The sequence below is a fragment of the Salvelinus alpinus genome, chromosome 8, assembly GCF_045679555.1.
Source record: "Salvelinus alpinus chromosome 8, SLU_Salpinus.1, whole genome shotgun sequence".
Classification (NCBI taxonomy): Eukaryota; Metazoa; Chordata; class Actinopteri; order Salmoniformes; family Salmonidae; genus Salvelinus; species Salvelinus alpinus.
In genome coordinates, this window is record NC_092093.1 from 58,482,132 (window position 1) to 58,504,907 (window position 22,776).

The 22,776-nt window shown below is 43.0% G+C and overlaps 1 protein-coding gene across 5 annotated transcripts in view; it reads right to left on the reverse strand.

The window, feature by feature from the left end:
* The window catches only part of LOC139583361 (lethal(3)malignant brain tumor-like protein 4), a 151,697-nt gene that overhangs the window by 11,571 nt on the left and 117,350 nt on the right, over nt 1-22,776 (reverse strand). For all 5 annotated transcript variants that reach the window (XM_071414349.1, XM_071414348.1, XM_071414347.1 and 2 more), the window contains exon 18: nt 558-727. In XM_071414349.1, the coding sequence (XP_071270450.1) occupies nt 558-727 (170 nt within the window). The remainder of the gene's footprint in view (nt 1-557; nt 728-22,776) is intronic.

Below are 22,776 nucleotides of genomic sequence, written 5' to 3' on the forward strand. Positions count from 1 at the left end.
ACAATGACCCCAAGCATACTTTCAAAGTTGTGGCAAAATGGATTAAGGACAACCAAGTCAAGGTATTGGAGTGGCCATCACAAAGCCCTGACCTCAATCCCATAGAAAATTTGTGGGCAGAACTAAAAAAGCGTGTGCTAACAAGGAGGCCTACAAACCTGACTCAGTTACACCAACTCTGTCAGGAGGAATGGGCCAAAATTCACCCAACTTATTGTGGGAAGCTTGTGGAAGTCTACCCAAAACATTTGACCCAAGTTAAACAATTTAAAGGCAATGTTACCGAATACTAATTAAGTGTATGTAAACTTCTGACCCACTGGGAACGTGATGAAATAAATAAAAGCTGAAATAAATAATTCTCTCTACTATTATTCTGACATTTCACATTCTTAAAATGAAGTGGTGATCCCAACTGACCTAAAGACAGGGAATATTTACTAGGATTAAATGTCAGGAATTGTGAAATACTGAGTTTAAATGTATTTGGCTAAGGTGTATGTCAACTTCCGACTTCAACTGAATGCATGAGCGTGTGGATGTGTGTGTGCTCTCACCTCATCCACGGTCCAGTGGGCCACGCAGCTGGCCTGCAATCCGGCCACCCCAGGCAGCAGCTTGCAGTGCTGCTCCCAGCACAGGGGTAGGTCCCGTCCGGGTTGAGCCGACATGGCCGACAGGAACACAGACTGGTGGAGGGCCTGCTGCAGGCTGTCCAGACTGCTCTCTGCAGGGGGAAAGAGAGAGGGAGGGTAAACATGTTATTAATGTGTTGCCAATGTGACTGTTAGTGAATGAGTGAGATCATTTCTTTCTCACAGACAGACAGAGGGAGAGCGAGAGTGTTTATTCAAGTGTAAAAAACACACAGTAGTAAAGTCAAGTGACAGGCCTAAGACCCGAGTTCTTTTTTCCTTTTGATTTTGCAGTGCATCAACGAACAAAGCATTTTGCTTTCAGCTTCCTTTCCTTATTTTCCAATAATCTTACATTTCTTATACCTCTTATGCCATTGTGCCAAAACAGAGGAGTAAAGGAATACTCCATTACTTAGTCCCTTTTGACAGCACAGTACAGATGCATCTCTCTTCATTAACCATAGCACACAGCGGTAGATAAGAAGAATGAAGTGCTCCTGAGTTGTTAGTAGGCCAATAGACTAGGGGATGCACTAATGGTTGTCATGATGAACTGATGAAGAGGCCAGCTAAAATGCCCTTTCTATAACCAAGATCCACCCTGAGTTTTGGCAGGCAGCACAAAGTGGGGTGAGCTTTGAGTGTGTGTCAGTGTGTGTGTGTCTCAGTATGTATGGGAGAAAGAGAGAGAGTGTGTGTGTGTGTCTCTGTTTCTGGGTGTGGGAATGCGTGTTTCTCTCTCTGTGTGTGTGTGTACTGACAGCAGGAACAGGGTCAGATACAGGACATGCTGTTTTATTCTTCTAGTTGTCTCCTAGCGATGTCTCGAAGGAGCAGAGATTAGTTTTACACGCTTGTCAACTGTGACATTTGTCTAGGTTTGCTGCTCCGATGGCCAAATATAACTAAAATCTTCAGCCTACGCAGTCTCCAAAGGGTTTTTAATAGTTAAAGATTATTATTATGATTAAGATTGAAATCATTGTGTCATCAGTGTTATATATTGCACACAATCATATGGTATAGTGTGAGGGGATTTGTGTGAGAACTGGAATACATGCAGACAATGTGAACAGATATAGTATCCTTTCCACTGCTTGTCTCAACTAAAATTGGCTTTCTATTGCACTTCTGCTCTTACCTTTTGAAGCGGTCGTCCAATTACATTTTACGGTGTTGTTTGGTATTATTACGAACAATCTAATAGACAACGCAATAGATTTGAAGTGCTGTCCAATTAAGATGGTTTTTATTTAGTACAGTTTAAGGTTCTAAAAGGTCACCGTATACAATTACATTTTTTTTGTATACAATTATTGTCAATTAAACAACTCTAGAGCTCCCTCCATTCAGTTGACTTCCTGCCGACAGCAGACACAGCCACAAACCCTGCCACAGTCTGAATATGACATGGGAAAACCCAGTCACCTCCTTCCTGTTTAAAAAAAAAAAAAACGGGCACGACACAGAAAGCTTTAATGTCATTACAGGAACACAGGCCTACTTTGATCATACAACTTTGATCATGGTGCCACGGTACAGCGCCCTTAGAGAAAGGAAGTTCACGGCACAGCGCTGTAATGGGGAGCGCACGATTACGCCACAACAAAATATAGGGCCGAGAAACTAGACAGGGAACACGGATTGGATCACCTTAGCACAGGGTCTGCAACCTTTATGAAGAGACTTTTTTTTTTTACACACACAAAAAAAGTGTTGAGGGAGCCACACAAGAAATTCCAGCCCTTTTCAAGTGCAATAGTGACAATATCTGTTATTCAGCACCACGGATAGCAGTCGGATCAAATAAGCATGCAATCTGGCATTCAGGGTCACAGAGCAGTGAACACAGCGGCAGTCTGGTGAAGTTGCAGGGAGAATTGAATCTCATGAACATACAGTAAAATATGCTGTAGGAGTGATGTCACTTTTTGATTTAAAAACCTACCAAAGAAGGAAATATTGTTCTCCAGTGATTAATTGAAACACACACCTCAAGTTCCGCAAGAAGCTGATTAATAAAACACAGATTTTATACACAAGTTTTATAATGCAAATAGAAGGTTTGATTGTAATCAATATTTATTACAATGCTTTAACTGAAAACAAAGTGTCTTGTGTTTCTTTACTTTTATGAATTATTATTGTTATTTTTGGTACATTTGAAAAACAGAATAGAAATATGATAAGGTAGACTACGATTTGAGGTTGCCACGAGCAGCACTGCAAATATTGAGATGAGAGAGATGCAAGACTTCGCTCTCACACAGTACTGCGCATGTGCACGGGTTCGCTTCACGCTGTTACAGCATGGTAGCCACGGGACCAAAACAGCAAAGAAGTTGAGCATTGCGCTTCAACACTCTTAGTTGTTGCATAAATTTACCCACAATGCTGTTTACTTTTTGCATTGATGGCATATCCCAGAGTCTACCTTTAACATGTATTGTCCTGTAGATTGTAACGTAGCCTATCTTTCCAAACACAAATATAATTTTTGTCAATAAATGTAAAAAAATACACAAAGAAATATATTTGTCTTTCGGAGGCAGAAATCTAGCCAGGGAACCACAATGGGCAGTATGCAGCCGACAGCATTTGACCCTCCTGTTCTAGAACCAACATCCCCCCCCTGTGTTTTCTACAAATAAAACAATAAGGCGTACCATCACCATGCTATTTGATTGGACGACAGAAGAGATCAAACTGAAAAGGTATTAATCGATGTGAAAAGAACGGGAACATTATTATGTACGTATTTTTAGACAAACAAATTCAATTACCCTGCCCTATTTTGCTCCATCAAAATAACAAGCTCAGGAGAAAATTGACAATGGTACAGTAGTTACCATGGCAATGTCTATCTAAAGCAGGGGCTTTACTGTGTTGCAGTGTTTTGGATCCGTCTGCTTTGTTTCAACGACACACACCCCTCCATCTGAGTGAAACTGAGATTTCCCAGCCTTCAGGCTACGGGGGGAGAGAGAGAGCAGAGGAAAACATAAAGGGCCTTTTAAAGCCCCCCCCCCCCCCCTTCCCCCTCCCTCTCCCTGTGGGCATAGCCGAGGAAGCGTCTTGCTCAAATGTTACTGGCGAGAAGAGATGAATTTCAAACGTGTGGAGAGTCAGCAGACAGGAGCACTGGAGATATGTTAATGTCTGGTGGTGTCCATCTTCTGGGGCGGTATAGGAGTGAGTGAGGCAGTGAGCTGCAGGGGGGACAGAGCAGACATGGTGTGTCTCACTAGGGAGACATCCTGGCTCTAGGGATGGCTTCTCCCTCATTACTAAACATCTCAACGTGTGTATGTAATAATAATACAAATTAATAATGTGTGTGTGTGTGTGTGTGTGTGTGTGTGTGTGTTACTGCGTAAAAAATATCAGACAGCTTGACAACTCATCAGGAGACTGACACTCTGTCGTGTGATAATTATAATACAAAATAATAATGTGTGTGTGAGAGACTGCATAAGAAATACCAGACAGCTTGACAACGCGTCAGAAGACTGACACTCTACCGGTGTCCCATGATCTGTGACAGTAGGAACTTGAAGCCTCGTCAAGATATTTACGTATTTAAATGATTGAGTGTTACTGACCGATTTATCTACACCTGAATGCAAGAGTTATGGAGTCCTGTGAACAAGTCAGGGCAGTTTGATTCTGTAATGCTGCGAGCCCCAGGACTTCAAACACTGCGCTAACAGACCAAAACAAATGGATTTCCTGGCAAACACTTCTTAAAACATTCTGAGAATCCCCCGTGGCGGTGAAACTTGCATTTTTCCATCCCCCAGTGAGCGTGAAACTCCTGTCAGTCCAAACCAGACTGCTGCTACCAAAGCCTGCATGCGCTTTAACCGTATACGGACTACCTGCACACCACCACCGAGAAACCAATTTGCTTACTGCCGGGTTAGCGCTAGAGCTAACAAAAGCTAATCTAACGTGTCAATAACAGCAGACCTCCGGTTTCACATTGAAGCACACAACTCAACTACACCCACTATCATGCCCCCAGTGATGCAGGCACTCTTGTGGTCACTGGATTGATGGTAGCAGCACCGCCAGGTCGAAACCAGAACAATTAGTGATGTTTCGCAGCATTAATGACACGATAGCGTTGACCTCACACTGTATATTTGAGTGGAACTATTAAATCGTGATTAGTAGAATAAGATATTTGTTTTGAAAATTCTTTGATGTTACTTATGATAAATTAGATGGATTCCTATGGTTATTAGTAAGCATAATCAATTGTGATGAAGTTAATGATAAACCGCCATTCCATCTCCAAACTTGTTTTTTTTACAACTTAAGTGGGAAAGCTTAAAGAGTCTTTGCATCCTCAGCCAATACAGTGCAGCTCATACGGTTTCAAAATGTCACGGACCAGTGGAGTCTACCGACGTTGGGGATGTACTCTGCAGTTCAGGACCAGTGGAGTCTACTGACTTTGGGGATGTACTCTGCAGTTCAGGACCACATTTGACCCATGTCCATTTTCCTTTTTTGAGGAGAATACAGTGACGTACTGTAGTTTAATTATCACAGTCCAGACCTGGGATAACTATAGTTGTATGCTTTGTTGAAAGCAACTCATTTTCCAGGGTTAACAAATACTAACTTTGGAGGTGACTAAAACTAATTGAATACAGATCTCTGAAAGTGTCTACTTTTCAAAACTATTTGAAAACAGATCTCAGGAAGTGACTACTTTTCTGAAACTATTGGATTGGCTACCTTCAACTTATGGCAGGGCTACATTTGGAACTGCATGTTGAAGATAGAAACATAACAAATAGAGCACACACAATCTCCTATACTATTCCACTCTATTTGACAATCATATTTACCAATCTACACAACCAATTAACCAATGATATTTTGTACATATACAGTGTACTAGACTAAGTAAACTTGAATGGTTTTTGTTTCTTCAAATAACTTCAAATATTATTAGGTTTTTTGAGACCTGTAGTTGAAACTATATAAAACTTAATTTGACTACCTTGAGTATTTGAAAAGTTGGTATTTTCAAATAAACTACAAAATATAACTATTTTCTGCCAAGGTATGCCACAGTCACCTCTGTTAAATCCATCTCTGCTCCTCCTCCATCTTGCTCACAAAACAGGCCTGATCGGTCATTACAATAGAAGAGAGGGAAGAAGAATCGATTCTGCCAAATTCTTCAGCCAATTTACAGCAGTGTCCGTGGCTTCATATTGTCAGTCAAAATTCAAATGGCTCTTAACCACAGTTCTGAAAGGCTGCGTCGCTGATGATAAGAAATAATGTGAAGGTGATAAAACTGAATCAAAGTTGAATGAAGGTTGAAAGTCTTCACGTGGCACAAAAGGAAGACCTCCAAACAGCAGCATCTCAAATACAGATTGGCATTAATAAATAACTCTCACCTCATAAAAATACATTTCTTGTGTTGTTTCCTTTAAATATGAAACTAATGATGCAATAATGAATAACAAATTATGGGTGCTGTGACCAAATCACGTTAAAGCTCAATATCCACTGCGAAACATGACACGCTGTTAGTGTAGAGGACGCCACTTAAAGGAAGAGTGCAGTGAAAAACATGATTTGTCTGTGATATATATATATATATATGAGATAATCATGCCCCTTTAGTGTAAGAGCTGTTAGAAAAGACAGCCTGAAATGTAAACCTGTTTTGGTGGGATGGTTTTGGACTGCCTTGTGACATCACCAGGTGGTAAACTGGTTGATAGATCAACAAGAGAGTTCCATACCTCTTTGCCAATAACAGCTAGTTTTCCCCACTCCTAGACAGTCCTAGCAAAATTCTTGCTTGCTATTTTTCGTTTGTTTTCAATTAAAATGGTCAAAAACAAATCACAGTAAGGTAGTTAATTGTTACCCAGAAATGATTTGATATTGAGATTAAAACGGCTGCATTGGACATTTAAAGTCCTAATTTTCATGGTCTTTTCTGGAGAATAGGCATTCTTTAGTCTCATATAAAGAGGCAATGCAAACAGTTTCAACGCTTTTGAAGACAGTATCGTTAAATTACATATGCAACCATTTGCATATACCATGGCCATTTTACAAATAAAGCCCGTTCTTGTTTTTTTTCTACAGCATGTAGCCCCAAGGGATCTGCATCCACTGTGTAACACCATTGATCTTCATTCTTTTCTACAAAGAAACACTGCCGACTGTAGATTCATTGCCGAGTCATTGGCTCTTCCAGGTGATTAATCATTGGTAGTACTCTGGGTCGTTTATAACATTTTATAAGAAAAGCAAACAAAGTAAAGCGGCCTGTACTGTGATTGTTATGTGAGCTATTATACTTCTAGATACGTTACTCGTCTAGACCTGAACACAAGCACACTTCAAACAAAAGAAGCAGAGGTCATCAAATTCAGCTATTTTGTCCTTCAAATCGGTGTCCAGAATTTTTACAAGCAGGATAATGAGATAATAGCCACAGCTGAAAATAAAAGATCTGCTCATCGTGCTGCGCATGACTCATCGTTGAGCAGCGTCTGAGAGCCAGTGTGTGTGTGTGTGTGTGTGTGTGTGTGTGTGCGTGTGTATGTGTGTGTGTGGGGGGGGGTGTGGGGGTGTGTGTGTGTTTGTGCTCTGAGTGGCCAGCTGGGACATTGTGACCCTGCATGCTCCTCAGGGGTAGCAGATCAGACGCGTATGTGAAGTGAAGATGCTCCGTCGCCCTCTGTGGGGCCCGCTGGGTCCTCTCAGCTGTGTACCGGGGTCCCGTGGGACGGCCCTGTCACATATTACATACACTGTGGTGCTGGCTGAGGCCTCCAGCTATACTCTAGTTCAGGGCTCTCCAACCCTGAGAGCTACCGTCCAACCCTAATCTAGCACACCCGATTCTAATAATTAGCTGGTGGTTAAACTGAATCAGGTTAGTTACAACTAGGGTTGGATGCAAAATTCTACAGGATGGTAGCTCTCCAGGAACAGGGTTGGAGAGCCCTGCGTCTAGCTGCTAGAGGCCAGCCTGCCAGGCAGCACCAGTGGAATCCTAGGTTTGCTACCACCGCACTGCTAGCAGGCACATACAGAGAGACCCGGGATACAAATGCCATGGCAATGGTCTATTACCTGGGAGACTACGGGAGGCTGGTGGCTTATCAAGGCTGTTTTTTGTATGCATAGGTCTGTACCTCCCCAGGCAAAGGAGTCACGCTGTACCTCCCCAGGCAAAGGAGTCACGCTGTACCTCCCCAGGCAAAGGAGTCACGCTGTACCTCCCCAGGCAAAGGAGTCACGCTGTACCTCCCCAGGCAAAGGAGTCACGCTGTACCTCCCCAGGCAAAGGAGTCACGCTGTACCTCCCCAGGAAAGGAGTCACGCTGTACCTCCCCAGGAAAGGAGTCACTGAGTAGCTAATACAAAGATGAATGGCTATGTAGGTCTCGTATGGCTAAGTTGGTAGAGCATGGTGCTTGCAAAGTCAGGGTTGTGGGTTCGATTCCCATGGGGGACCAGTACAAAAAAAGTTTGAAAAAAGAATGAAAATGTATGCACTCTACTGTAAGTCGCTCTGGATAAGAGTGTCTGCTAAATGAGTAAATTGTATTATGGTGAATCACACACAAACATCGTCATGATTATACACACAAAGCAGCAGTGAAAAAACAAAGTTATGGTGACTGGAGAAAAAAAAATCTTCAGAAAATGTATTCAAGAATGACAGCAAACAACAGACTGCGAAATGTCAGCTTTTCTTCCAACAAACTGCTGCGTATCCTAAAAATGCAATCCTTAAGGATATGGGTGTTTCAACTCAATGAGATATCACCTCAGTCACGTGCCATCTTTAAAAGTGGCCTCTGCTGCAAATGGGGAATGACTTGATGAATTGGACCCAGGTCCTCTGTCCAAGTCTGGAAGGTAGGAAAATAAAGGTTGAAATATGTGCTCGTCTCACTCTCTCAGTGGGGTTGCCAGCAAGTCCTGAGGCCAGCCTAGTCGTGGCCAAAAGTTTTGAGAATGAAAATTAATATTTGTGTCACAAAGTCTGCTGCCTCAGTTTGTATGATGGCAATTTGCATATACTCCAGAATGTTATGAAGAGTGATCAGAATAATTGCAAAGTCCCTCTTTGCCATGCAAATGAACTGAATCTCCCCAAAACATTTCCACTACATTTCAGCCCTGCCACAAAAGGACCAGCTGACTTCATGTCTGTGATTCTCTCTTTAACACAGGTGTGAGGGTTGACGAGGACAAGGCTGGAGATCACTCTGTCATGCTGATTGAGTTCGAATAACAGACTGGAAGCTTCAAAAGGAGGGTGGTGCTTGGAATCATTGTTCTTCCTCTGTCAATCATGGTGACCTGCAAGGAAACACGTGCCATCATCATTGCTTTGATTAAAAAGAGCTTCACAGGCAAGGATATTGCTGCCAGTAAGATTACACCTAAATCAACCATTTATCGGATCATCAAGAACTTCAAGGAGAGCAGTTCAATTGTTGTGAAGAAGGCTTCAGGGCGCCCAAGAAAGTCCAGCAAGCACCAGGACCGTCTCCTAAGGTTGATTCAGCTGCGGGATCGGGGCACCACCAGTACAGAGCTTGCTCAGGAATGGCAGCAGGCAGGTGTGAGTGCATCTGCACGCACAGTGAGGCGAAGACTTTTGGAAGATGGCCTGGTGTCAAGAAGGACAGCAAAGAAGCCACTTCTCTCCAGGAAAAACATCAGGGACAGACTGATATTCTGCAAAAGGTACAGGGAATGGACTGCTGAGGACTGGGGTAAAGTCATTTTCTCTGATGAATCCCCTTTCCGATTGTTTGGGGAATCCGGAAAAAAGCTTCTCCGGAGAAGACAAGGTGAGCCCTACCATCAGTCCTGTGTCATGCCAACAGTAAAGCATCCTGAGACCATTCATGTGTGGGGTTGCTTCTCAGCCAAGGGAGTGGGCTCACTCACAATTTTGCCTAAGAACACAGCCATGAACAGAGAATGGTACAAACACATCCTCCGAGAGCAACTTCTCCCAACCATCCAGGAACAGTTTGGTGACAAACAATGCCCTTTTCAGCATGATGGAGCACCTTGCCATAAGGCAAAAGTGATGACAAAGTGGCTCGGGGAACAAAACATCAATATTTTGGGTCCATGGCCAGGAAACTCCCCAGACCTTAATCCCATTGAGAACTTGTGGTCAATCCTCAAGAGGCAGGTGGACAAACAAAACCCCACAAATTCTAACAAACTCCAAGCATTGATTATGCAAGAATGGGCTGCCATCAGTCAGGATGTGGCCCATAAGTTAATTGACAGCATGCCAGGGCGGATTGCAGAGGTCTTGAAAAAGGGACAAATCTGCAAATATTGAGTCTTTACATCAACTTCATGTAATTGTCAATAAAAGCCTTTGACACCTATGAAATGCTTCAGTATTCCATAGTAACATCTGACAAAAATATCTGAAGACACTGAAGCAGCAAACTTTGTGAAAATTAATATTTGTGTCATTCTCAAAACTTTTGGCCACGACTGTACAACAGAGGAGATTCATGCAGGTCGGCCCTTTCAAGCAGCTCCGTGTGGAAGACCGATAAACGGAGCAGAAAATTCAACACCTAGTTCATCATATGAATTACTCCCACATACATGATTGACTCTGCAAGTTTATAGTCAACGTTTCCACTGCCTTTTCCCCCCAAGCAAACACAGATTCAAGCCGTTGGGCTATTTGAAGTTGCACCTGGCTTAACAGAGAGACCATCTGTACACTAGTCTGTTTGAATGAGGCCGTCTGTACAATTACAATGCTGAATAAAGTGAGTTCATGTACCCTCAACAAGCCATAACAAGACCCTTTCTGAGTGGGATGAAACCTTTGTGTGCTAAGCCCAGATCCATTTTAAATAGCCTACAAAAAACAAAACTGAGCTCTCCTTTATCAGCTTGGGAAATGTACTTAAACATTTTTTGGGACTCTCGACAAAATATCTATGATGAAAATACAGCGATAGTGAGTTAACACTTCCAATTAGCCACTTGCTTTTGGGAAATTACATCTGTAGTCATGGTACATTATTAGTCATGTACCATTATGAACTGGCTGTTTCTTTTAAGAATGTACTCTTAGTGAGTCGTGACACATGCTTTCCCCTCAACACAGCAATTCCCCAGCGATATCACGTTCCATAAATGCCCTGTAAAGCACTTGAGTCTAGTGTACCTTGGGGTCTGAAATTATTGACATCCTAGATAAAGACGAGTTATGACTGTACAAAAACAATAATTAAAATACTGAGCTATTTTGTATGCCCAAAGAAAATTGTTTTATAATAACTCAATTGCTCAGAGAAAAACTGTTACTGTCTATTTGTGCAAATCAACTAAACTAAAAACTAGACATGCTAACCTCTGACCTTTACCAATAACAGGGGAGGTTAGCATGTCTTGGGGGTATGATCTTTGTGTGAATCATTTTGGACCCCACTATATATCTAGGGGCATTGATTAATTCAGAATGGTGTCACCATACATTTTTCAGCAGTGTCTCCGAAAATGCTTTTGTCTCTGTCTCAATCGATCTTTCCTGATTGTTTTTTTGTCACACAGTCTTCGACCTGTTACTGTCAGTCTTTGTCCTTTCATTCATCATGACGATAGAGAAAAACAAAAGAAGGGAATCAAAGGATTTCTCCACCTTTCGTTGCCGTCCATAAATATGTTAAATGAATAACCCCTTGACTTGAGTTGCTGAGAGTCATTAAATTAATATTTACCAGAGGGCCTGAAGCAAGGCTTCCAAAATGCATGAGCAGTTCTGAGAAAAGTCAATGAATCATTCAGCTTAGCAGAAAGACTCGTCGGCAGGCGGGAGAAGAGAAATATCCCTGTTTGACAAGATACGTAGGCTTTTCTAACCCCCTGCATTGTATTAACCAGCATGGGAGGTTTATAGAGGGTCACGAGGACCGTCAGTGACTAGTTGATGTGCGTCTTTCTTAACTTCTATTCAAAGACTTCATCTAAATTGAGGCGCTGCCTACCTCCAAAAATACAGTAACTGGCTAAGGAGTCAGGAAACGAGGAAGGAAACGACATACAATAGGATCACGACTAAAATAACTCTTCACCTATAAAACATAATTGTCTCATCATCCTCCATAGTGTAGTTGATGGCTTGCCAGGTATCTACGGAATAACACTTAATCTGTTTAAGAAAGAACATGGAGGAGGAGTAGAAGCAATTCAATTAAATGTGGCTAGCTGAGGGGCATGGTTAGCATTAAGACACTAAACCTAATGACATGCAATCATACATCCAGGTACCAAAATGACTCATTCATTTGACAATGACTGAATTGCATATTAGTACTGAATGGTGCCAATTCCAACATTCATAATTCTGAACATTGTTGATAATTTACGAGGTAAAGGTTGTAAATAAATCATATATTATTTGGAGTGACAAGACTTTGAATGATTCAGTCTGGTCAAGTCTCCTCTCTTTATAATACTCACTCACCCCTTAATAGGCAAATGAATGCACTAATTAATGGACTAATTAACTGATTGGATCAAAAACTGACATCTCGAGATCAGGACGTGAGAAAAAGGGCACAGAACAAGAACGTCCTGCCCTGTAATACCAGTCAAATGAAGGTGACAAATGTCACCTGAGAGATCCTTCACAGATACAATGTATGGGTTGCTACTTTGAGAATCTTTCACTTTGACCTACAACTAATTGATAGATTGCGTTGTGGAACTAACACACCCAGAAAGAAACATTGGGAAGGGAGAGATTGATGGACACACTGATTAATAGGCACCAGCTCATGAACTAAAACTCTGTTGGGTGCTTTAACAAATTACATTTACTTGATGACGCATGCTTACTTCTATCTTTGTCAATAACATCGCTTTTTAACCAAATTCATTTCACAAGCCCCAAAACTGGTGTCCCTGAACAACATATATGAACGTTAATGATTTGAGGGATGCTTGAGGAGGGAGGAAAACGTGTCAAGAAACAGAGTATTTGAATATTGGGGCATCTACAAACTCAGTCAACAACATATCTGCTATTGGGGCTCCCGAGTGGCGCAGTGGTCTAAGGCACTGCGTCTCAGGGCTAGAGACGTCATTACAGACACTGGTTCGATTCCAGGCTGTATCACAACCGGCTGTGATTGGGAGTCCCGTAGGGCGGCGCACAATTGGCCCAGCGTCGTCTGGGTTTGGCTGGGGTAGGCTGTCATTGTAAATAAGAATTTGTTCTTAACTGACTTGCCTAGTTAAATAAAGGTGAAATAAATAAAAAATTGTACCTGCTATTCTGTTCTACTATCGCTATACACTTAACATCGAGAAGAATCATGCAGTGTACAAAACATAATAAACAACTGCTCTTTCCATGGCAGACTGACCAGATGAATCTAGGTGAATGGTAGTCGGTGCCAAGCACACTGGTTTGAGTGTGTCAAGAACTGCAATGCTGCTGGGTTTTTCACGCCCAACAGTTTCCCGTGTGTATCAAGAATGGTCCACCACACAAAGGACATCCAGCCAACTTGACACAACTGTGGGAACCTTTGGAGTCAACATGGGCCAGCATTCCTGTGGAACGCTTTCGACACCTTGTAGAGTCATGCCCCGACAAATTGAGGCTGTTCTGAGGGCAAAAGGGGAGGAAACTATATTAAGAAGGGCTAATGAAAGGATCATTTGGCAGAGTTTGTTGCCCCACTCAAGATCCAGAGCTAAACCTTGGATAACTGTTCTTTGGACAGGGGCCAGACATAACTAATCATAAATAGACATTTTATTATTGTCACAGCCAAGTCACAAAGGGGTTTCAGATCTTAAACACGTTACCCTCTCTGCTGATAGTTCCTCATCAGCTAACTGGTTTCAACAGACAAGGATATTATCGTTGTGACATGTGTTGATTTTATGGGCTAGCTAGCCCATCAGGGGTTTGGCTGTAACTGCCATTGGACAGACTGACAGACAGTAAGGGGGAAACGCAGACTTCCTCGCCATTTCACTTCTGTGTAGTTGGAGTCAGATGAGAACAGTGAGACACTCTGTTCCTATCTACACCTTCACTCCAGTTCCTGTAGCACGTCTTTCAACAGCAACCCATGTTCTTCCTCCCTCAGCTCAGAGCATTTCCAAAACAAGATGAAATGAAAGCCACAGCCCCTCGATCCCTGGAGATGATGACGACAACGTTGATAATGATGCGTTTTTACTAAACGTGCCCACAGGACATCAAGCTGGCTGTAATTCTGAGGCTGCTCTGTGGCTGTAGATTAGCATAATGTATTCCTGTGGTTTCTACATGAGGGCTCAGTTCTGGGCTTTGATGCAGGGAACAGAGTCTGATGGGATCGTTGTCTCCACCTTTTATCTAGGCTAAATTCAGGCTAAACTGGAGAATAGAGAAGAATGGAGGAGACAGCCTCCACAAAGAGGTGAAACAAGATGTCACAGACATGTTTAGGTTTACAATTACTGCAGACAGAGCAATTGACTGTAATGAACACGATGGGAGACAGAGAGCTGGTTTCAAGTGCAGGGCGCAGCAGGTGTTTATTTGTAAAGGACCTCAGGAGGAGGCAGGTAGCTGGGTCCAGGGGCAGGCAGAAGGTCATACACAGGGGGTCCAAAAAGGTAACAGTACAGGCAGGGAAAAGGCTAGTAACATCGTCCGGGAGATCAGGCAATAGGTTGATAACAGGAAATCCGATAGGCTAAAGTACAGGCAGGGAATAGGCAAAAGGCATCGTATCGTTAGTGAGACAGGCCAAAACTATCATACATGGGAGGATTAAATTATGGGAAAACCAGAGCTCCGAATAGAAGTTTGTCACAAACAAACAATACCTCACAATGATGGGGTACAAAGAACTGAACCAAATAGTGTGTGATAATGACATACAGGTGTGTGATCAGGTGATTAGAATCTGGAGAGTGAGCTGCGTTCAGGGGATCTATGTGTTTGAGAGTGTGAGTTGGAAGCAGACGTTACATCGACACCCAAGTTAGCAAATGGAGGGGAATGGGTAGACTAGAGGGTAAAGGATGATCAACAATTCTTCACAGAAGCTTTAGTGTAAATAAAATGGTATTAATTATATGATTCGTAAACAACAGGTGTGGACTAACAGTGAAATGTGAACAACGCAGAGCGAAAGAAAATACAGAATTAAAAAAATAATAATAATAAAGTTAAACGCGTAATAATAGAAGCAATAATAGATACATAATGAGTAACGATTTATTTGGCTATATACAAGGGGTACCAGTACTGAGTCGATGTGTAGGGGTATGAGGCAATTTAATTAGATATGTACATATAACTAAGAATAAAGTCCGGGTAGCTATTTGTATAAATTGGAAATGCTGTAAATGCCAATACAAAATGTCCGACATTTTTCTTCTCTGGGGCTGAAGAGAAAACAATACCATAGCACGAAAAAACAAATCTACAAGCCTGTTGCATTTGTTCAGTGACTTTATATTTCTGCTTCAAAATGTGCCCTGTCTACTATTTGCCACTCAAAAACAAATAGAAAGTTTGGAGAAGTTTTTAAATGTTTGCTTTCCTCGTAAGACACCATAATGTAACAAACAAAGACTACGACCATTGAATAAATGTTCAATATTCTCTCCAGTTGACAGCCTTTCAACAGAAAAAAAATGGAGGACCAATTGTGTTGAAAGTACAAAAAGGTAGCCATTGTTACCACATAATTTACTACACTGAACAAAAATATATACACAACTTGTAAAGGTTTGGTCCCATGTTTCATGAACTAAAAACAAAAGAAATACCAGAAATGTTTTTTGGTGCACAAAAAGCTTATTTCTCTCAAATTTGGTGCACAAATTAGTTTACATCCCTGTTAGTGAGCATTTCTCATTTGCCAAGATAATCCACCCACCTGACAGGTGTGGCATATCAAGAAGCTGATTAAACAGCATGATCATTACACTTCCTTATGCTGGGGACAGTAAAAGGCCACTCTAAAACACAATGCCACAGATGTCTCAAGTTGAGGGAGCATGCAATTGGCATGCTGACTGCAGGAATATCAACCAGAGTTGTTGCCAGAAAATGTAATGTTCATTCCTCTACCATAAGCTGCCTCCAACGGCATTTTAGAGAATTAGGCCGTACGTCCAACCGGCCTCACAACCGCAGACCACGTGTAACCACTCCAGCCCATTTCCTGGGGGATCGTTTGAGGCCAGCCACCCGGACAGCTGATGAAATTGAGGAATAATAAAGCCCTTTTGTGGGGAAAAACGAATTCTGATTGGCTGGGCCTGGCTCCCCAGTGGGTGGGCCTATGCCCTCCCAGGCCCACCCATGGCTGCCCCCCTGCCCAGTCATGTGAAATCTATAGATTAGGGCCTAATGAATTTATTTAAATTGACAGATTTCCTTATATGAACTAACTCAGTAAAATCATTGAAATTGTTGCATTTATATTTTTGTTTAGTATAGTTAATAAATACCATTGAAAACAGTACTTGTAATATTAAGTGCTACCCAAAAACTTGAATCTTTCATGATGTGAAAGCTCTCCTCAGATGCTGGGGGAGACGCAGGTCCCTGTAGTGCGATAATCCATGGACAGATCCTCTTTATAAGATCCATCAGTCTTGTCAGAGAGAAGTCAGATAGCGGCCCTTCTGATAGGGGCCCTCTGCTCCACCAGAGGCTCCCAGACAATCCTTCAATCATCTCTTGCGCTCCCCGCAAAACGAGAAGGGAGCTAATCTGATTGGTTTACACAATGGCCCTCTCACCCTCTAGAGTGTGCGAAAGAGGCAAGGAGTGCGGGGGGTGTCACATTCGACTGACAATAGGATCTAATAAAATAAAAATGCTGAACATGTTCCTTCGGAGACGGCTCTGGGCGAGATGGTGAGTGAGATAGGCGGTGATGTGTGTGTGCGTGTACTGTATGTTGGTGTAGTTGTGTGTGTGTGAGCAGTCTCTCTTATCTGAAAGGTTTTAGTGTACAGCCCCTTTATGAAAAACCCTTTAAAAAAAGTACTTGTTCCAGCACACGGAGGCTGTGCGTTTCAGTGATACTGCTTTTAGCACAGAGAGACAGTGGCAGAGAGAGTGAAAGGAAAGATACCTAGTCAGTTGTACAACTGAATGCATTCAACAGAGATGTGTCAGCCTGCATTTAACCCAACCCCTCTGGAGCAGAGAGGGGTTGGGGGGGGGGTCTGCCTTAAAATCGACATTCACGTCATCTGCACCGGGGAGCAATTGTCGTTGTGGGTCAACGCTCTTAACTGCTAGGCTACCTGCCGCCCCATTATAGTCATACGTGAATACATTTTACGTATGATTGGCCCTGGGAATCGACCCCACAATCCTGGCATTGCAAACGCCATGCTTTACCAACTGAGCCATACAGAACCACAGAGAGGGGAGGGAATAAATTTACACACAATATATTCAAATCGAAAAAACCTAAATTGCGTAACTAGTGCTATCTGTCACGCCCTGATCTGTTTCACATGTCTTTGTGATCGTCTCCACCCCCCTCCAGGTGTCGCCCATCTTCCCCATTATCCCAAGTACTTATACGTGTGTTATCTGGTTTGTCTGTTGCCAGTTTGTCTTGTTTGTCAAGCTTACCAGCATTTGTCCTGTCAGCTCCTGTCTTTTCCCAGCCTCTCTTTTTCCTCACCCTCCTGGTTTTTGACCCCCCCCCTGCATGCAGTCCTGTACCTTTGCCTCTGTTGCTGTAATAAACATTGTTACTTTGACACGGTCTGCATCTGGATCTTACCTTATCCTGATAGTTATCACTACATTCAGAGGTGTGTGTCACTGAGGCTAATAGTTTTTAAAATTGGTTTAGGTGAATAAAATGTTTTGGAGTGTAGCGTAAAAACCACATTATACACTCTGATCTACTGGAGCCATTTACGATATCTTGTCACATCCTAATATGACAGACATGTTCCATATAGGGATTAATGACACGGAGGACATTGGGTACAGAAGTCTGGCTATACACAGATAAAACATTCAAATCAAGGCAGCAGACTCTACAAACTGTAATGACATTTTCTATAAGCCACTAGGTCAAAACAAACAACTGTTCTGAATCACTGCACATGCACACTAACTCCCCACAAAGACACAAAGGGCTTGAGCAATCATTCATGCACACACACACACGCACAATACACTGACAAATACAGGTCAGCAGAGAGCCTAGTCATTACTAAGCACACCCAGTGCATGACCTTCTCTGCCTCCCTCCTTCTTCCTCCTCCCCTTCCCACACAAATCAGCAGTTGGTAAGACATGAGGACCCTGTTTAGGAAGTGAGCGGGCAGGGGCGCGACGGGCTCGCCCTAGTTATCGGCCGAGCTGGCCATCCAGCTTCCTCCTCAGCTGCTATGGCAACAGACAGATTATACGCTGTCAGGACTGCTTACTGCCCCCTAAAGCCAAAATAACGGTAATTAAAAATGGCACCAATTCGCCACTGATAACACCCATGTCCTCACAACAGTGACTGGCAATGCCATCAAAACCAACTTGATATTAAAACAAGGATTATTGTGGATGGCATAGCACTAAACCAACCCAAAAAATCCATTCAGGCTTTCACCTCTACCCTGAAATTCCAACTGCCTCAAAAGCTCAATACTAGCAAATGCCTCTGCTGTTTCATACCAGCGTGAAATGTAAATAAAGATATGTGAGAAGACAGAAAAGATCGCAGCAGCTTTAGCCCATATTCAACAGCAACAGGGAAATGTGAGCAGGCCACGGGAGGTGGGGGCCACTTGGGCGCTAGAAAATGATTGTGTCTGGGGTGCATCTCTCCCCAGCCAGTATCAGATAGGGACCATCTGTTTCCCTGCACAGTTAGGAGACTGAGATATGACCTGCTCTTCGTTATTCAGTATAGAGAGAGCGAGAGAGATCGAAAGAGAGCAGGCGAGAGAGAGAGAGGAGACTCTGGGGCTACGACAGATTGCCATCCAAAGAGAAAGAGAGCTGTGCATCACATAGTGAATCCTCAAAAAGGTGCAGAATAGTGAGAGTTATATGTCATGCTGCATCTATGGGAGGCCCAATCAGGCTCATACACACACTCTTCTACTGTTATTCCACAGTGGGAACTGGAAACGCAAGTCACGATTCAAGATATTTCAATTGCAGTTGGCGAGGATGACCTGATTACAAAAACACAATCATTTATCAAATTAACATAATTCACATTATTCATACAGATGGATTGCCCTGACACCGAGTGTATTCAACCATAAGGCAGTTATGAATGAATCAAAACCAGAATATGATTGTCTTCTAGGGCGGGATAAGAAATGTAAACTACAGCGCCGTACTGATCATTGCAGTGTCACAGTACACAAATGTTTTAACTATACTACAATGTTGAGGTACTCGAGTCCAGGACTCAGACTCAAGTCATGATTTTCATGACTCGTCTCGGACTAAACTAGTGGTGACTGACTCCACCAGTTGTAAATGTCATAAAATCTCTATTTTGCATGTTTCAACATGCTAGCTCAGGGGTTCACATGACCCCATTTTGATTTTCATGTGAAAAAAATCATGTAATTAACAGCCAATGTTTACTTTTATTTGCGGCTATGACAGTCAATGCAAATTAGTCTAACGTAATGCATCTTCTCACCACCACTAATGAGATGGGTGTGCTTGATGCATGTCGCGTCGGAGCTTCTCAAAGTCAGGAGGCGTGGTTGACAGTGCGTATCTCATCTCTGCTGTCACATCCAACCTGGATCGATATTTCGTTTTAATACAGACGAGAGCACTGAATCCAGCTTCACACAGATATGAAGGGTACCATGACTTTTATGGTGATTTAAAGAAAACTGGGAACTCTAAAAAAAATAATAATAATATGGAGGTCAAATCATGACATCAGTGATGTTTAGGTCAGAAAGTGGGAGCTTTAGAAAGAGACCAGAGTTCCAGAGTTGGAAGTCCGAGTTGGATGACAGTTCAAAGCCATTTTTCCCAGTCAGAACATTTTTTTCCCTAGTTCCCAGTTGTCTTGAACGCACTGAAGTCAGATCCGAGTTCGTAGTTCCCAGTTCCCAGTTGTTTTGAATGCGGCATTAATGCTCAAAAGTAGATATTATTCCCTTTGAGTCAAGAACCAAAAACGCGTCCGTAGTGACCCGTGAATGCTTTCGGTCACCTGACAGCTCAATCAGCTGTTCGATTTCACTTACCGGCATGTCAACTGAGCCAGGATCACAGTCAAACGGATTGGGATTTAGGTCCCAAAGTGCTCTTCCAAGCATTGGAGGTGAGCAGTCTGTGCTCAGCTCTTTTGCCGCCAGCTGTTCTCAGTGTATCATACAATGTGTTCATATGGCAGAGGGAGATGTGACAGGTTAAAGGAAATACTAATAGCCTGTTATACATTAAAAAGTATTAGTAAATTCATAGTATGTGAGGATCTTAAAACATCTAAGGTTAAGAAGATCATGCATTCAGTATTAGTTGATAGATTGATAACATTTATATAATTCTGTTAAAATCCGTCAAGCATACAAAGGGTACGAATTGTGAGAGGAATGTGTAAACGTTATGTTGATTACTTTATGTTGTCGTGGATAAAAGTGTTAATCTGTGATCTCCTAAATGCTCTTAATCTATGAGCCTGAGATCGATTGCTCTGGTCTCCACTCAAGTTCACGGAGAATTCGCGGTCTTTTTCTCATTGCACTAAACGTTCAATGAGTAAACATTCCGTATCACTATCGTGATTCTTTCTACCCTTTTTCAGGGGTGTAACATTTTTGGAGGCTCCGCTGAGATGGCTGCTCAGATGTCCAGTTTCCACATCCTGGTTGCTGAATTCCGAGCCAGCTAAATCCCCACATAATAACTCAGGCAGGCTGCAGTGAGGAAAGTGTTGCTGTTCGAGGAGAGCTGGAAGTTGGTGGTTAAGTACGTGTCCACTGAGGCCATTGATCGACCATCAGAGACAGTAAGGACCATCTAATTCAGAGTCAACTCCTGCACAGTAAAAGTTCCTACTGTTCTGTCAACATGACAACCGCCTTGGAAGAACTACAGGAAGAGGTAGTAGGAGAATTGCGCACCCTGACTAAAGACAAGTTACTAGAGATATGTGATTTCCTTGACATATCAGGCGAACAGAGAAGAGATGTTCAAGACAAATCCCGCATATCATTGATGACTCACATTATGAGGTTCCTTGAAAGAGAGGAAGTTGCGGAGTTAGAAGATGGCGGCATGTCGGAATTGTTGCTACTTAAAGAGACAATGACAGAGATAAGTGGCAAAGATAACAAAACATGGCAAACTGACCATGATATTGAAACAGACGGAATACATCGCAGAATAGAAGAACTGAGAACTGTAACCCCACAACAAAGGGTGGGAACTGAGCAGATTACTGCAGCCAAAGCCAGTGATTCCCTGCGTCAGCCCCAACCCCATGCCAATCTTCAGGGGAGCGTGCCGCTCTCACCCAATGCACAGCCCAGCTCATACTGGCGCAAAGAGTTTAAAATTTCTGGTCAGATAGGTGAACCGGGCCAGAAAGATAAACTGATTTTTTCCAGCCTTGCCCATCAGATCGAGAATGGACTTAACAGAGGCTATCCTGAGGTAGAAATAGTAGATGCAGTAGTCAGGGCTATTTCTCCAGGCTCACAGCTACGCAGTTACTTGGAAGGTAAACCCCAGCTAACTCTTACCACACTTAGATGTATCCTGCGTTCCCACTTCCAAGAGAAGAGTGCAACAGAGCTTTACAAACAGCTAGCTTCAGAAGCACAGCATAGCAAGGAGACCCCTCAAAGCTTCCTGATGCGCGTCTTAGATTTGAGGCAAAAAGTACTGTTTGCATCCCAGGAGTCAGAATCAGGGCTTAAGTATGACCCTGCTCTAGTCCAGCGCATGTGTTTACACACAGTCCTTACAGGTCTCCAGAGTGACAGTATCAGGATAGACATGCAGCCTCTCCTGCTAGATAGCGAAACATCAGATGAGGTTTTGCTAGAGAAGCTTAACATTGCTTGTGCTAATGAGATAGAAAGACGAAACAAAAAGAGGTTTCATGCCCCACAGCCTGCTACAACTGTAAGTGTAGTCCAGTTTGAAGATACGCCATCCACAAAGTGTCCTGTGAAGGAAGCCGACGTTAAGATACCCGCAGAACTGTTAACAGAGTTAGCTGAACTTAAGACAGGTGTAGCTTCTCTAAAAGGTCTCAGTGCAGAGATTGCTCAGATTAAGGAGACATTACAGCAGCCTATGTTTCGGTCACCGCCTTGTGCCTATGCCCCACCTCCAGTTAGGAGGCCAGATAGGGACCCCCAGCCACCTGTGTCCCAGCAGCAGTATTACAGCAACTACAGCCAGTCCCAAGCACCTGACCCTGCGCAGCATCAATATGCACCTAACCGGTATGCCAACCGCTCTGCTCAAGCTCCAAGGAGGTGTTTTGTCTGCCAGCAGGCCAGAACAGATGCACGCTGCACCCACTGCTTCCGATGTGGGAGTGGAGAACATTTTCAAGCTGGATGTAAAATCCGGGGAGTCAGACCATCAAGGGAGGCCCATTTAAACGGGAAAAGGTTACCGCTGAGGGACGAGTGTTAACCGTAGCTACCAAAAAGTCCCAGAAATGTGCAAATTGTGCCAGAGAAGATGCATTTGAGAACCTGAAACAATGTTCATCATGTAAAGAGACACTGTACTGTTCCAAAGTATGTCAAAACCAACATTGGATTAAACATAAGGAAAAATGCACTCACCTGAAAATTAACTCTACCAGTGAAAGGTTTTCCTGCACAGAGGAAAATGCCCACTCCTTACCATCCCTAGCTCAAGGTCGCTACCCCCGTAAGGTCACCTCGCTAGTCGGCAGACAGTGCCTTATTGAGTGTCACCTGAATCGCCACCACCTCCAAGCTCTATGGGACACAGGCTCTCAGGTATCGGTCATTGATGAACGATGGAAAGAGGAATCTCTCCCAAACGCAAGGCTGAGAGATGTTTCAGAAATCCTGGACTCACCTGCTGATCTAAGGTTGACTGCAGCAAATGGGACTGAAATGC